The sequence below is a fragment of the Mugil cephalus genome, chromosome 16, assembly GCF_022458985.1.
Source record: "Mugil cephalus isolate CIBA_MC_2020 chromosome 16, CIBA_Mcephalus_1.1, whole genome shotgun sequence".
NCBI classification, from domain to species: domain Eukaryota; kingdom Metazoa; phylum Chordata; class Actinopteri; order Mugiliformes; family Mugilidae; genus Mugil; species Mugil cephalus.
In genome coordinates this window covers 20405005-20419504 of record NC_061785.1, presented here as the reverse complement: position 1 = coordinate 20419504, position 14500 = coordinate 20405005, and the positions used below count along the sequence as shown (strand labels likewise).

The 14500-nt window shown below is 40.6% G+C and overlaps 1 protein-coding gene across 3 annotated transcripts in view; it reads right to left on the bottom strand.

Moving 5' to 3' along the window:
• wu:fj29h11 (protein NO VEIN) overlaps positions 1-14500 on the bottom strand; it is a 34591-nt gene that overhangs the window by 7093 nt on the left and 12998 nt on the right. For all 3 annotated transcript variants that reach the window (XM_047609625.1, XM_047609626.1, XM_047609628.1), the window contains exons 20-37: positions 14287-14458; positions 13768-13942; positions 13199-13325; positions 12979-13098; positions 12313-12463; positions 12121-12233; positions 10871-11021; positions 10513-10761; positions 9797-10009; positions 6835-7016; positions 6503-6686; positions 5483-5625; positions 3820-4001; positions 1871-2127; positions 1512-1749; positions 1261-1432; positions 657-783; positions 350-436 (exon numbers count right to left, since the gene is read on the bottom strand). In XM_047609625.1, coding sequence (XP_047465581.1) covers positions 350-436; positions 657-783; positions 1261-1432; positions 1512-1749; positions 1871-2127; positions 3820-4001; positions 5483-5625; positions 6503-6686; positions 6835-7016; positions 9797-10009; positions 10513-10761; positions 10871-11021; positions 12121-12233; positions 12313-12463; positions 12979-13098; positions 13199-13325; positions 13768-13942; positions 14287-14458 — 3043 coding nt within the window. The remainder of the gene's footprint in view (positions 1-349; positions 437-656; positions 784-1260; positions 1433-1511; positions 1750-1870; positions 2128-3819; positions 4002-5482; positions 5626-6502; positions 6687-6834; positions 7017-9796; positions 10010-10512; positions 10762-10870; positions 11022-12120; positions 12234-12312; positions 12464-12978; positions 13099-13198; positions 13326-13767; positions 13943-14286; positions 14459-14500) is intronic.

Here is a 14500-nt window from a genome sequence, read left to right as displayed (position 1 = left end):
AATTTATGCCCCTTTCAGGGTCATGATACACATGACCCACCTTTTCTGAAGCTTAGATTTTATTTAACTAATCTGAAAATGATATGATTTTTATTCCACGTCTTCTGTGATATTTGATTACATTAGTGTTGCTGTAAAGTCAGCATGTTAACCTAGCTGACTGCTTCAGTCTCCAATAAAACGTATTTCTAGGCTGCAGCAGTAGCACATTTCCCCAGCTGCATTTAAAGAGACAGTAGAGAATAATAGTTTGCAGCAAATATCTTGCAGTGCATTCTTTAGTCAGGCAAACAGAAATTGTGTATGACACTCATATTGAAGAAGTAATGAAGACATTTACATTACTCACCTTTCAAAGTGGAGCAGTAATCACGATTGAGGTTGGGCTGCGGGACAAATTCGTGGTCTCCAGATGTTGGAAGCTTACACTTACACGCTGTTAAAAAAACATTATAATAAATTATATTATATTAATAAGATAGAAAACAGAGGGAGGATGTAAAGATCCAAGCTAGTTCAAACTACAGAGGGAGATATAGTGGTGGTTGAGCAGAGAGATAGTGAGCTGCAGACAGATGGGCCATAAAGAATAAAGACATGTGTGAGTTGCTACATGTTGGCAGGAAACAAAAGACTGGTGATCTAAACGTCCTTACCGAGTGTGGCAAAGAGTACTGACACATCCTTTAGCACTTCAGGAGTTGGTATGGGAGACGATGAGCTGATCAGTTCCAACAGACCAACGTACTGTTTCATATTGGGGCTGCGGTCCACATTCAGCATCTGACAGCATCACAGTGTGTGTAAGTATGGTTTGCTGGTATGGGTCACAGGAATTCAAATCACAACAAAGCGTAAAGTAGCTTCACTGCCTTCTGACTATAAACAGGTAGTAACACAAGACACATTATTAATGCCTTTAGCTTTATTAGCTAGCTAATGACAGCAGATAATGTTCTGATTTTTTGTTGCAGTGACAAAGGACCACATGGGTTGTTATCATAGCGAGAGAATGGAAACTTAACAGCAGTAACTACAGAGGACGAGGCTTCGCGAGCAAGCAATTAAACAAGAAGCCATGAGTCACATTTCACACATGCAGGAAAATTATGCGAGTCGTTACTAGAACTAACAAAGACTGTGACTTTCTGGGAAAACAATCACTGGGAAGCACAACTAAAAGCAAGACAGCATTCTTTGTTTCTACCCTCAGAGCCTGAACAGTAGAGCCTACGCAGGCTTTTTACTTGAGGAGCTTACCTTGAGGAAGAACTCCCACAGGTTCTTGTAGAAAGGAGCTAGGACTTTGGGGTCCTGGACGGGACTGTTTGGTTTGCGAGTCTGCCATCTGTAGCGCTGGAACATGCCTGTTGTGTCACTCCAGCACACGTCTTTCAGGTGGTGGAAGCGTCCTGAACACCAGTTATTGTCCCTGGGGAAGAAAAGTCTTACTTGTGGCCTTGGGTGTTTGAATTGTGACATTAACCCGAGTAATAACGCTGACAACGTACCTGCCCTGCTCAAACACAAAGACAGCAGGGTAATGCTGGAACAGCTCCTTGAGGCTGCCCTGGGAGCAGTTTGTGTGCAGATAGTTGTAGACACTGTGGATGTGCTCCACAGTGGACGTGAACGTTGCCCCTTCTGACTCGTCCTCAGGCACTCTCTGCTCCTGGTCATCTGATGGTTTGACGCACCACTCCTTCAGGTAGTGAATCAGGACGTCGTCTGAGATCGTTTCTCTCATTGCTAAAAGAGATGGACAGGGGACAGTCACACTCTCTATCATGTAACTAACTCAACATGATACAATCAGAAGATAATCCACGACTGCAGCTATGGACAACAGAGACAGTGGACATATTTTTACCCAGAGCTCTGCTGAACTCGCTGGAGTCCATGTCCACATAATAGACGTGAGTCCCCAGCAGCTCTGTGACCTCAGGTGACTTCAGATAGACTGAGCTTGGACAGAGGTACTTTCTCTCAAGCTGTTCTCCTTCCTGTGGGCGATAGGCTGGCACCCATTCAAGACGACACAAGAAGTGGTAGAAGGAGGACTTGGTTTTGATTGATTGTCCATCGCTGTTGATCACCTGGGCTGTGAGGTACTGAGAGTAGAGATGTCTGGTAGAATGGGAAAAGGTGGAGAAGTTTTCAATTTCCACGTCTACAGCAAATGTAACAGATAACAGTAACATTTGACATACGATCGTGTAACTTCAGAGATCTGAATGTATGGATGACCACCTCTTCACTGGAGCTCAGTAATCTTGATGTTACTTATGACATGTCAGCAAAGTGGCAGAACTGTGTGACCTAATTTCCACTGCACGTGTTTAACGTTCAGTTATACGCTCTGAGAAATTCTCAAGTCAAACTGATCAGTGCGCTACATGGGAGTTTCCTTTTCAGTGTGCTTAGAGATAAAAAAGAATAAATGAACAAATGTCACTTTGTGCTTGTTCGCAGTAGACAGACAACTACAATCTCTGCAATTCTTCTCTGAGTGTTTGGGACTTAATCATCTGCAAACTTATTGTTGGGACACACTGTATTTTTGCTTAAAAGCATTTTGGTAAATGGTCTTGCTCTTATATAGTGCTTTTCTACCTACTCAAAGGTACTCAAAGCGCTTTTACAGTCAGAGACACATCCACCCATTCACTCACACAAGCACACACACATGGTTCAGTGTCTTGCTCAAGGACACTTCGGCTACCTACTGAGCCATAGCCGCCATTATTCCCTTACTCCAGACTATACGTCCATGTTGCTCATCAACTTCCTAATCCTTTCACATACAAACCTGAAAACTGTTTTCATAGCTGAGACTTCAGTGAGAAATACTTTTCTCATGTTTGTGTATTTAAGTAAAAGGCCAGTCACAACTCTTTGAATCAAGAGTTATTATCTGTATGTGATGCTATTAAAAACTTAAGAAATTATGAAATAATTTCAATGTGTAGTGAGGACGAGAACACACTAAATCTGCAAAATATACCTCTAATTCAGATTGTTCAAAGTAACCACTGTATAATTAATAATAACTTTGATCACTCAGAGCTTTTCCTATAGTCTTCCAACATTAGCTGAGCACTTGTTGGAGTCTGCAGATCATGGAGGTGTGTTTTGGTTCATGTCACTGACGAAAATCTAACAGTAATTACAGTAAGGCCCAGGACACAGGAGTTAAAACCAAACATCTTTCATTTGGACTCCATTGGAATAAGAAGGAGAGAACTGATTGGACAAAGAAACACAATGGTCTCTCAGAAGAGGCTTCTTGGCCATGTAGATTTGATTCATATATTTGCATGTACTTTCATATATTTTAATTTTTTAATTCCACTTGTGTTCTAAATGATAAATTAGTTACAATGTACAAAAATCAATTATTTAGCCCTGACTTAAAGGAGCGGCTGGAATGAAAGGTGATAATTCAACCGTGCACTAGTAGTGTGCACTGCTCACCAGTGTGAATTCATTAGCTTTGGTGACCTAGTAACCTGAACTGTTGTCTTCTCCTCACAGACATCCATAACTGCAGCTCACGAGATTCTTTAAAAGCAACCAAATCCAGATTTTTAATCCGATCTGATCTTGTTAATGGCCACAGATGAAATAATGGGAACTACAGGCTGCTTAACTAATCCCAAAGCCATTAACATAGCCTTTATCCCTGACCATTAGGTTTCCTAAATATAACAGGCACCCAGAGAATGCACTCATCTAAAAATGGAACAATATTTGCAGGACAGAAAGTGACAGAGGAGGAGGAACAAGTTAAGTGTGTGGGTTTCTTTGTGTGGGCGTTACCCTTTTTCCCAGTTGGTCTCCAGCATCTCCAGCAAAGCCTCTCTCTGCTGCAGGAGGACAGAGCCAGGCAGCTGTGCTGTGGCCAGGGCGTGAAACTCCTCACAGGGGTAGTCATCAACCACACAGCTCTCCCCTGGACTTTGGTGCCAGTTTGTACTTTCAACAGACCAGGGACTGGAAGCCTGGGGAAGGAGTTGGGGGAAAATTAACTTTCACATTTAATAACAACATCTCACTTGTTTAAAGTCCATAAATGTTCTACACTGTTCTGCTGTTATTGCAGGTTTGTCGCAGACTGCACTGCACTAACTACAACTTCCGACTGGTCCAATGCCTATTTGGTTTAAACAAGCCAATTAAAATATTTTCATTGTTAAACCATTTAATACAATGTGGGACCAATAAAGGATTATCTTAACTTTATAAACATTTTTAGTTGTAGTTTTATTCTATTTTTTAGCTTATTGAATTGTCTTGTAATGCAACTTTATTATGTGCTTCCATGCAGGGCTGCAACCAACTATTCTCATTTATGGAAATATGGAAGTTCAGGGAGACAGAAAAAACAGAAGTTCACACATACTAAAAATGTAAATATTCCTGCTCATGTGACGGTATAAATGCTGACTAATTAGAGACTAAGTTATTCAGTGTCAGTTCAGTGTTACTCATGTTCTCATTAATTGCCTTACAAGAATTATTCAGATTTTATCATGTGTACCTTGTAGTTTTTGTTTCTTTTCTTAAGAACTGGCCTCTATTCTTTAGTCTAAAGATACTGCATCATCAGAATGTTTTTTCTTGTATGGTCAAGATCATAAATAAAAGCAACAAATGGAATATTTGCTTTTTGGCATCATGATTTTAAAACTGGTGCCCCAGCCCTAACCCTAACCCTATTTTCCTGAAAATAAACTGATCAATGAACTGACTGCTGAACCATCTCACCACTGGAAAAAAACATTTAAACGTCTACAATTTAAAACTGAACAAACTCCATGTTCAGATGAAGGGAATGTGGTACAACAGAAGAACAACTAATAAATGGAAAATGCCATTGGTTTCCCTCCTCACTGTTAACCACTAATAAGAAAGGCCTACCGTCCATTAAAGTATTTGTCTTCATTTCGAATGACTAATGAGTTTTACGGTTAATTATTAGAGTCTGGTGTGCACAGTAATGTCTGTACCATCTTTCTATTATTATATATAGGCAATGACAATCTCACATTGACTGATGGTATCATCACAAATCGCTATGTCAGGCTAAAACAGGCTCCAGGAATGTCTGACCTGCACAGCCTCAGCTCTGTCCCTGACATGTCCCAGCAGCCACCTGCTTTTTCTAATCATCCTGAGAGCAGCTACTGATCTCTCTAGTCCTGTGTGACTCATAATTGTTAGTATCTTCATCCCTTTAATCACCACCTTGTTCATCATAATGAGTCACAGATGCAGAGGAAGATTCTGGTCTGCCTCTGGTGTCCATGCAACCAACAAATATTGTGTCCTAACACAACCAACATCCATGCCTTTTATCATCGGTGCTTACATGTACGGCTGTCAAGTCCTTCATATCTGGGCTTTTTTTGTCACTCAAGCTGCATCTTTACAGTGTGACTCCTACATGGCTGAGGTAACAGTTCAGGGATGTCATTCTTACCAGTTCTGCGGCAGTGAGTGTTTGTCTTTCTTTACGAATGATAAGGCCGTCTCTGACTCCCAGTCTGCTGAACAGCTCCCTCCATCCTCCTACATCGTTGTCTGTCTGCACATAGCAGGGGCTCAGCAAGATCCAGTCATAGCCTGTTGGAGGTGAAAGCGAAGGCAGCAAGGGGAAGTCATACAGATGGAAGATCAATAAAGAAATGCATGCTCTACTTTGTCAAACAAACATAAGCCAACAGAAATCAAAATAGGCTATGTTTACCTTTAGATGTCAGTTATAGATTAATGTTTAAATCTCTGCAGTGAGTATTTTAAAAACAGTATTTGAGTAGTCCACACAGCATGTTACAGTATTATGTAGTATAAGACAAATACGGTCGAAGGAGAATTTAACAAAATTCTGTGAAAGTAGCTATTTTTCACAATGTATGTCTGTTTTCCAAAATTGCCTAAATCACGTATGATGGCCTTTCACTGTCAAATGTGCTTCACCCAAAAAATGTACTGGAATGAATCTTTAGCGATGTCTTTAAAATGAGAAGATGGGTAGAAACATATTAAACAAAAATTTCATTTGTATCTACACAAATTGAGCCTTTCTCCCTGATTGCATTTTTCATTACAGGATGTCGTCCACTCCACCACCACTTACATAACACAAACACGCCACTATGTCCAATAATTCCAGGCATGCCATGCTTTCTTTAACCCTAACAATGGAGGCAATGCATGACATAACCACTAACCACTTTCCTCACAAAAGAAAATATGCACACAAATACACAAACCCACAGCTGATGTCTAAAATGTATCCAGTAGTAAAAAAAAAAATCAGGAGATGTGTAGGAGCTGTTGACAGTAAGAAGCCTTTGTCTTGCTGATTGTTTTGGATATTTTAGTTGTTCATCATATTCTGATAAGAATTACATCTGGCTACGAAAGGTAAGAGTCAGTATTTACACTGTTTGTGTGTTTAGGTTTGTGTTTGCATCGAGAGCTGTGGGTTTCTCCCTACCAGGCAGTTTCTTTGGCAGGTTGATGTTGCCATACTCTTCAGAGAAGTGCACCCTCTCAGTGGATGGACACAGTAGCCCCCTGCAGGTGAGGACGGGTATTGTAGCATCTGAATACTCCTGGCTGGAGGAGGAGTGCTGCTTGATGAAAACCAAGTAGCTCACCACCACCTCCTCAGGCTTCGACTTAACGTGGAATCAGTGGGAATGTCACAGAGAGAAAACAAGGTCAATGACAGAAAGCAGGAAAGATATATATATAAGGCAAACTCAGACAGAATGTTGTATGTTGACAAGGAAATAGACCCATGATATTAAGTGTGCTGCTTCTTACCTTCCATTTGTTGTTCCGTATTGAAGGGTAGATGTGCTGCTCCAGCAACTCCTGAGGCTCCAGTTCATGAACCCCAAGTCTTCTGAGCAGCTCACGAACTTGCTGACTTTCCAGGGGCTCCAAACAGTTCAGCAGAGAGGGGTGAACCACACTCACGTCCCTGTACAAAGCAGACAGTGGTCCTGCAAATAGAAAAAAAGCCTGATTAACACCACACACTTATATCCACAAGTGTAACAGTGGAGGTCAACCCATACACATTATTTTCATTATTTTTTCCATTTGTTTCAGTAAAGAGCCTTAGATTGTACGTAGGTCCTACGATGTCAACCCAGTTTTAAGTTAGGTTTGGGTGAACATTTTAGTTCAAAACTAAAAAGTGTTTAGATCTCTTTCTCCCACAAATGTGGAAAACACGTTTCTGTACAGATGTTTAGTCCCATTTTAGATTTGGATTTCTAATTTCTCCTCTATTTTTGAATAATTGTGTTTTTCTTAACCACATGAACACAGAGTGCACTAAAATTCACGAGAACTGAAAACCTCCAGTGACCTACATTCTACTTTCTGAGGCTGGCATCTGATGGAGCGTCTCCCCAGTGATCTCTGTACTGCTCAATATTTCAGAAGAACACTGTGTTTAACTCAGCTGTCTCTCTGAAGCTCTCACGCTCATTTCTGTCCACTTGACTTCACCTTTTAGCAGAGCCTGAGGTTTGTGCTGCACATTGACATCACTTGCAGTTCCAGTTACAATTACTGACAAAAATACCAAGACCGAGTCAAGACTTTACTCACACCAGTACTGTTTCTACCAACTTTGCAAGCAATCATACCAAAGAAAGTGTCAAGCTTTTCTGTTACTCAAATACTGTTATTACAAAGCGGCACAGTCTATGTCAGCCTTTTGTTCAGTCCATTGTAAGGGCACGCTTCTTATCAGCCACCACAAACTTAAGAAAATATGGAATTGTGGGCAGCATCTAGACTTAACAGGTGAAATCTGGAACACTACATTCCACGTCTCCACAGAGCTTGGATAATCCATGTGTGATCGAGATGACTCAACCTCTTCTCTTAGCTGGTTAAGCAACACCCTTGCCATATAAGCAACATAAAACCTTGTATAAAACCAAAAGCATCATTTATCACTGAAAGTCCACTATAAAAAGCTTTTATTTCCTTCATCTCCTTTAAGCCAGAGTAAATTGCTGCCAGATTGTAACGGCTGGAATCCTATGAATGAGGTCACAAAGGTACAGCCCATTGTGTCTCTGCAACGGAGTACGCTAAAAGCTTTTTTAGGTTTTAAAAAACACTAGATGCTACATTTGCCGTAATGCAACCAAAAACAGTCTTGCTGTCGGACCATCGCTGTCTGGCACAGAAGACGTTATAAAATGATTGTGTTTACATCCTTGGGGCAGGCATAGTGAGCATTTCACGATATCACTAATGTCCCATCCTGACTACAGGAACCAGGTGTTTTATTTTAAATATTAGATTACTGCCTAAAGTTAATCTACTAATATTCTTCAGTGCTGACCACCAGGAAATCCAACTAAATAATTCACTGACTAATAGACATAGTGATGAATAACATAAACTGTGATGTATGAGCAAATCAGTGGTGCTCAAGTGAAGCTCACTGAAGCTAGATGATAAAGAGTGCTGAGGGAGAGTAGGACAGCAGCCTATTGAGTTCCTTATAGATTCACCAAACCACCCGGAAAACATGATTGTTAAAACCGGCGAGCAGCAGTGGCATGATACTTACATCAGAGTGTGAAAATCAATTATTAATGTCTGCCATTCAAAAGCTTTGTTTTGAGTGCTGTTTTTGAATGTGATGACGCACATCAAGGCCAGCGCTCCACTTTAATGTGACCGTGCTCTCATCTGAGAGGCTGCATGTCTGTTTATTCTTAGATAGAGCGGTCGAGTTTATCTGGAGACTACGTACAGGTTTGTCACACATCTGCACGGCTGACCTGGATGTGCTGCTGTTGACGTAAATCCTTTTAAAGGGGTTATATGCTCTGTTTCTATAACTACTCAAGCTCCAGAGAAGAAAGTGGGTTTACCTTTAATTCAGCATCACCGTGCAATTTTTACTTGCTATGAAGTGCCATAATTATTTCCAGCTTTTGCAAGTATTACATTGCAGAGGTCAATGAAGCACAGATGGAGAGTGCCATGTGTGCAACTCAAACCGTCACCAAGGTGATACATACTAATCTGTTTTTGTTTTTCTACAGCAGATTCTCACATTTTTAGAAAGTGAAAACCTGTGAAACTGTATTCTGGCTTCTTGCTTTTCTCCATCTGCAACACTGGTGTGTTGCTACTGTCACAGTTGATTTAGCACTGTGCAATCAGCACATGCACATCCATACATTCCTCGCAGGTGCAGAGTAATTATATGCACAAAAACGAAACGCAGACACTGATGTCTCCTAATTCTTTTTTTAACTTTACATTTTGCTGTGTATTGAATACAAGGATCCTATTCAGAGTAAGGATGCTGTGTGTGAGAATTCCTTTGTTTAAACAATCAAGTATCCAGACCATGTAATACATGTAATCATTTTTGACGCAACAGTTTGAAGTTCCTTTAGTGTTAACGGTTGTTTAATTAATATCAGATTCCAAAAAACAACATCATCCAAGCTGCTTTTTCTATTTAAATGTAAATAGAAATGTAATAAAAACGTAGGTTTTCCCATGGTACATCTTTGGGTGTTGCATATCTTTTTTCCGGTTGCCCTGTTTTTAGTTTTGTTTTTTGGATATACAGTATATATATATATACCGTGACTAGGTGACACTTAACGTTCACAGACATGAATGTCCATTCTTAATAACTCTATTGCAAAAATATCTCAATATTTGTGGAACGAAGTGATTTGGCTTAACGAGACCTCAGTTTGCAGCTATGTTAAAGTTATGGTTACAGAATTACCTGTCTGAGCTTGAGCTTTCTTTTTCTTGGATCTGGTTTCTTCCATAGGAAAGAACACTCCATCTCCACTTAGCGCTACGACACGTCCGTCTGCCAGAGGAATTATGGGTAGATCGCGGAGGGTTTGCAAGATGGAATCTGCCTCCCCGAAGCCATGCTCCAGAGCTCGGAAGTTGCAAACCAAAAGCTTGGCTAGTTGACGCAGGTCTCCGTCTAGAGGAACATCACAAAGTATTAGAGATAACTCAACTAAATTAAGAGCAACCAATGAATGCACATATATAAAAAATGTGACATATGAAGCTATATATATATACATATATATATTAACATAGCTGGTTATGTCAGATGGCTCACATTTTTGGTGATATATATATATATATATATCACAAAAAATGTGAGTCATCTGACATAACCAGCTATGTTAATGGCAACACAAATTACAGTAGTAAATGAATGAGTAAAGTTTTCATTGCCAGATTCATGTGAAGAATATTCTATGGGTATTTTTAATGCAACAAAACACTAAATATCACAGTACCTGTATGTGTCTTTCTGTTTTAAATTAATGTACATTTCTTTCTTTTTTTTGTACAGTCATCACCGTGACAATAAAAATATCAGTAAATGTCTTCTTCTAAAAAACTGTTCTGTATTTTAGAGAGCAAGCATGACAGTGCTGAATCTTCACTGCTTTGAAATCACTCTGCCCTCACCTGACTGGATTCCTTCTGCTTTCATCAGCTCCTTGGCCATGGCTGTGGTTACCGTGGTAACATCTGATCCCTGCAGGTGTCGGACTCCCAGGTGAGTGAGCAGGGTGGTTGGGGGAGCGGGGCTTAGACCGGGGTGGAGATAGGAGAGAGAAAGATGCCTTTCCAGCTCATCCCCTCCAATCACGTCACGGATCACAGCGTCCTGACAGACGGCCACTTGGGACGGCAGCTTGTACACAACTTTACCATCTGAGTGAGACGATATGGAGAGAAACATTCACGGGACTAGATATGGTGCTTTCAAATCCTGGGATGTTTTATATTTTATATTTGCACAACTTGCACATGTGACTGATACCTGAGCTGAGTGTAGGCAGGAAGGGCTTGCCCTTGAGCAGCTGAATGATCTGCCCAGCAACAGGCTTGAAGAAATCCAACACCTCGTCAGGTAACGGGATAAACTGCAAGAACTGACAAAGGCCCTTCAGGCCCCTGAATACAGGATGATCCTGAAACAAGGAAAGAGAACAGGACGCTATTTAAAAGACAAAGGCTGAATGTGTGCTGTTAAGTGATACTACTGTATCATCCTTTAGATGGCTGTGGCTCAGTCGATAGAGCGGGTTGTCCACGGACCAAAGGGTTAGCGGTTTGATCCCCGGAATGTGCCATATGCTGAAGTGTCCTTGAGCAACCCCCAGGTGTGAATGTGTGTGTGCTTGTGTGAGCGAATGGGGGGATGTGTCTGTGACTGTAAAAGCGCTTTGCATACCAATAGGTAGAAAATGCCGAAAAGACCATTTAGATGTGCTACAAATTTTTGGAGTTTTTCCTCAGTCTTCCCTCAACAACAAAAAGAAAAGCATTTTATGTGGAACAAACATATATTACGAACAGTCCTGTTATATATATTTAACACATGTGCATATATTTAATCCCATTTAATAAATAGAAACATTATGCTTTCTAATCATGCTCAGACTTTTTAGTAATCATTTCTCACTGTTATCTTGATTAACACAGTTTTGTAACAGTCATTCTTCAAAAAGAAATACTGCTTTTCTTTAAATTTAGTCATTAATGTCAAGGATGTTCAACTTTTTCTGTCCAGATATTTCACATTAATAGTTATGACAAACAATTGTTTTGAAATAATCAAACTGGCAATTTCACACGTATTTCTTTTTGAGCTTCACATTGGTTTGACAAGCGTAAGTCTCAGAAAAAAAGGTGGAGGTCCGAAGATATGTACTGAACCGAAAGGACAGCTATGCGGTTGTCTGCTTATGTTGCAAAGGGGCTGTCGATAAAATCTGATCACCACTACAATCCTGATGAATGGATTGTAAAACATTTTTGGGGCCTTTCAATTCCAAATCTCAGTCGGTCAAAAGGCACAATCTCTCCCTTTCCTAGTTGACTCTGGCATCATTATTAATACAAACCTTTGATAATTTATCGTGCATGCATTCTGCTCATTTTACTTGCACCTCACGTCCATCTTACTGTATATGTATTACTTTAAATTCACATACATCTCTTTAATTGTATGCATGCTCTTCAACTTGTTAACTTTCAAGTGTCTCATCTGGTCTATTTTTGTCTTACAGAGAAAACATCCATGGCCTGCAGGAAGAGCTGTGGTATTTCAGATCGTAGCCACTGGTTCCAGGGGCTGTCTCTGTCGACGTCTTCACGAGAAGAAGGAATGTCAAAGTCGCCTAGAGAAGAAAAGGGCATCAATTAGGCCAATACGTTTCTTTAACAAACAGCGTATATGATTACAATCTAAATGCTCACCTTGGATGATGAAACGAAAACCAAAACTGCGAAGGGGCAGGTAGGCAAACACGGGTTGCTTCTGAGGCTGGCAGGCAATGTCACTTCCTGCAAGGTCACTACCGAGCTGGAAAGCCAGCGCGATCTCGGTCGACTCCACGTCCTCTTTGATCTAAAGGAGACATAAATTATTGTCGCAACATTCTGCAAGATTGCACAAATAGTTTGGATGGATCCTGTTGCTAAACGCAGAGTGAAAAATGTATCTCTCACTCAGCTTTGTACTTTGTCTTATATAACCTAACCGCAGGTAATGGTTGGCTGTCTCTGGGAAAGGGGAGATGGAAAGTAGCTGAAGAAGAAAGAGTAGTAGGGATTATAGAATCATCTCAGCCTGACAGGTTGTTAAAATGTGGTTGGTGGCAAACTGTGCACAATGAGTGAGTTTCCACAAGGATGGATTATAAGGTGATGAGGAACGACCTGAGAGGAGCAGAGCGAATTAAATTTATGAAGCCAAAACGCCAGGATATGTCAGAAAAATGCATAGCTGCTGTGGATTTATTTATGTCCCAGGAAAGAAAGCAATTAGAAACAAATGACAACTTCTTGTTCTGAAATGCAAACATTATGTGCCTGAGAGTGAAGCAACAGAGAGAGGTGTGGTGGTTAGTTTGTGTGCCTCACCTTCTTGGGCTGCAGTGTGGTTTTGACCACTAGCCAGCGCTCTGTGCCGTCTGTGTGCTCCACCTCCAGCAAATTGTGACTCAGGTCTTTACGAGTCATAGTCACGAGACGTTTCTCGCTCTGCACACAGAAACAGTAAGACAGTTGAGGGGATCTTTGATGTATTCCTTTAAAGTGGTTGCACGCGTTTATTTGTGTGCACATGCAAAAAATGAATTACCTGATTGTAGATGGTGATGGAGCGCAGGCGGTGGAGAAAGAGCAGCAGAGACGGGTGCACGTCATGGAAGAGGTTTCTGGTTTGGTGGCTCTCAGAACGCAGAGGAAGGCTGATTTTGGTGGTCCACCTGTTAGAGAGAGAACAAATGCACTGATCGTTAACACAGTTAATAGCCTTGAACGAGAGATGCTTCCAGATAGAAAAGGTTGCAAACTAATCAAAGTGAACAGACTGAATTTTGAGGAACATACCAGAAGTGCAGCAAATCCAACATGCTTTTATTTTGTGAAGTGCTTTGTGTTGCATTTTTATTGTATGAAAAGTGCTATATGAATACAGTTTGATTTGATCTGATTATGTAATGTAAGTATCCTCAGGAATGTAATCTTGGAAAAAGGTTAAAAGCTGATGTTTGAATTAATTATCAAGTCTTTTTCATAGACGACATTTTGACGTTATAGCGGAATTCAATTTAGCTGCTTCATCTCGAAGGATTGTGCATGCAGAATTACTGTCCAAATGTCAAATAAATAAATTAAAAAAATAAAAATCATTCTCAATCATCCAACCTGTGCTGATTTATGTCTTTCTGCACGTCCAGGGGCCTCTCATCTTCAGTCCAGTGCGGGAGGATGTATCCCATCGGGTGGGAGGTCTTGTCAAAGCGAAAGTGGAAGCCGTTGGAGTGAATCTCAGGACAGTCTGTGACCTTAAACACAGACTTGAAGCCAATTCCCTTTTGTCCTATAAGATTTAGAAACAGTATTTATATTACATATTTATAGATAGACATTATAAAACTTTGAGTCAACACCAATACTCATGTTTAAAATAAAAATTGGAAGGTATGTAAAAGTGGCAGGTGTGCTTTTTGAAGTTATATGTTCATTTCAAAAGTAAAAGCGTTCAGAACAGCAATAAACTATAAAACAATAAAATGAGATAAATGACTTGTAAAGAGGGTTTCTCAATGCAAGCAACCAACACAACTTTGTGTTAACCAGGAAACTATTCTGCTGAGCTCCTACTGATGCTGTAACACCCAAAGCAGATGTAAATGCTGAACAAGGCAGCATGCAAATAGTTACCGATGTATCCGTATTTGTGTTTGCCCTTAGTGCTGCAGCCCACATCACAGATGGCCTTGATGTTCTTCTCCTGGAAGCCGGTCTCATTGTTGAGTATGGTGATGCAATCTTTCTCCACCACAAATGCCAGCGCTGGAACAGACTCCAATGGATAACTGTTATCATCAGCATTCTGAAAATGGAGAGCAAAGAGGTCAGACCAAGTCCTAGTTGG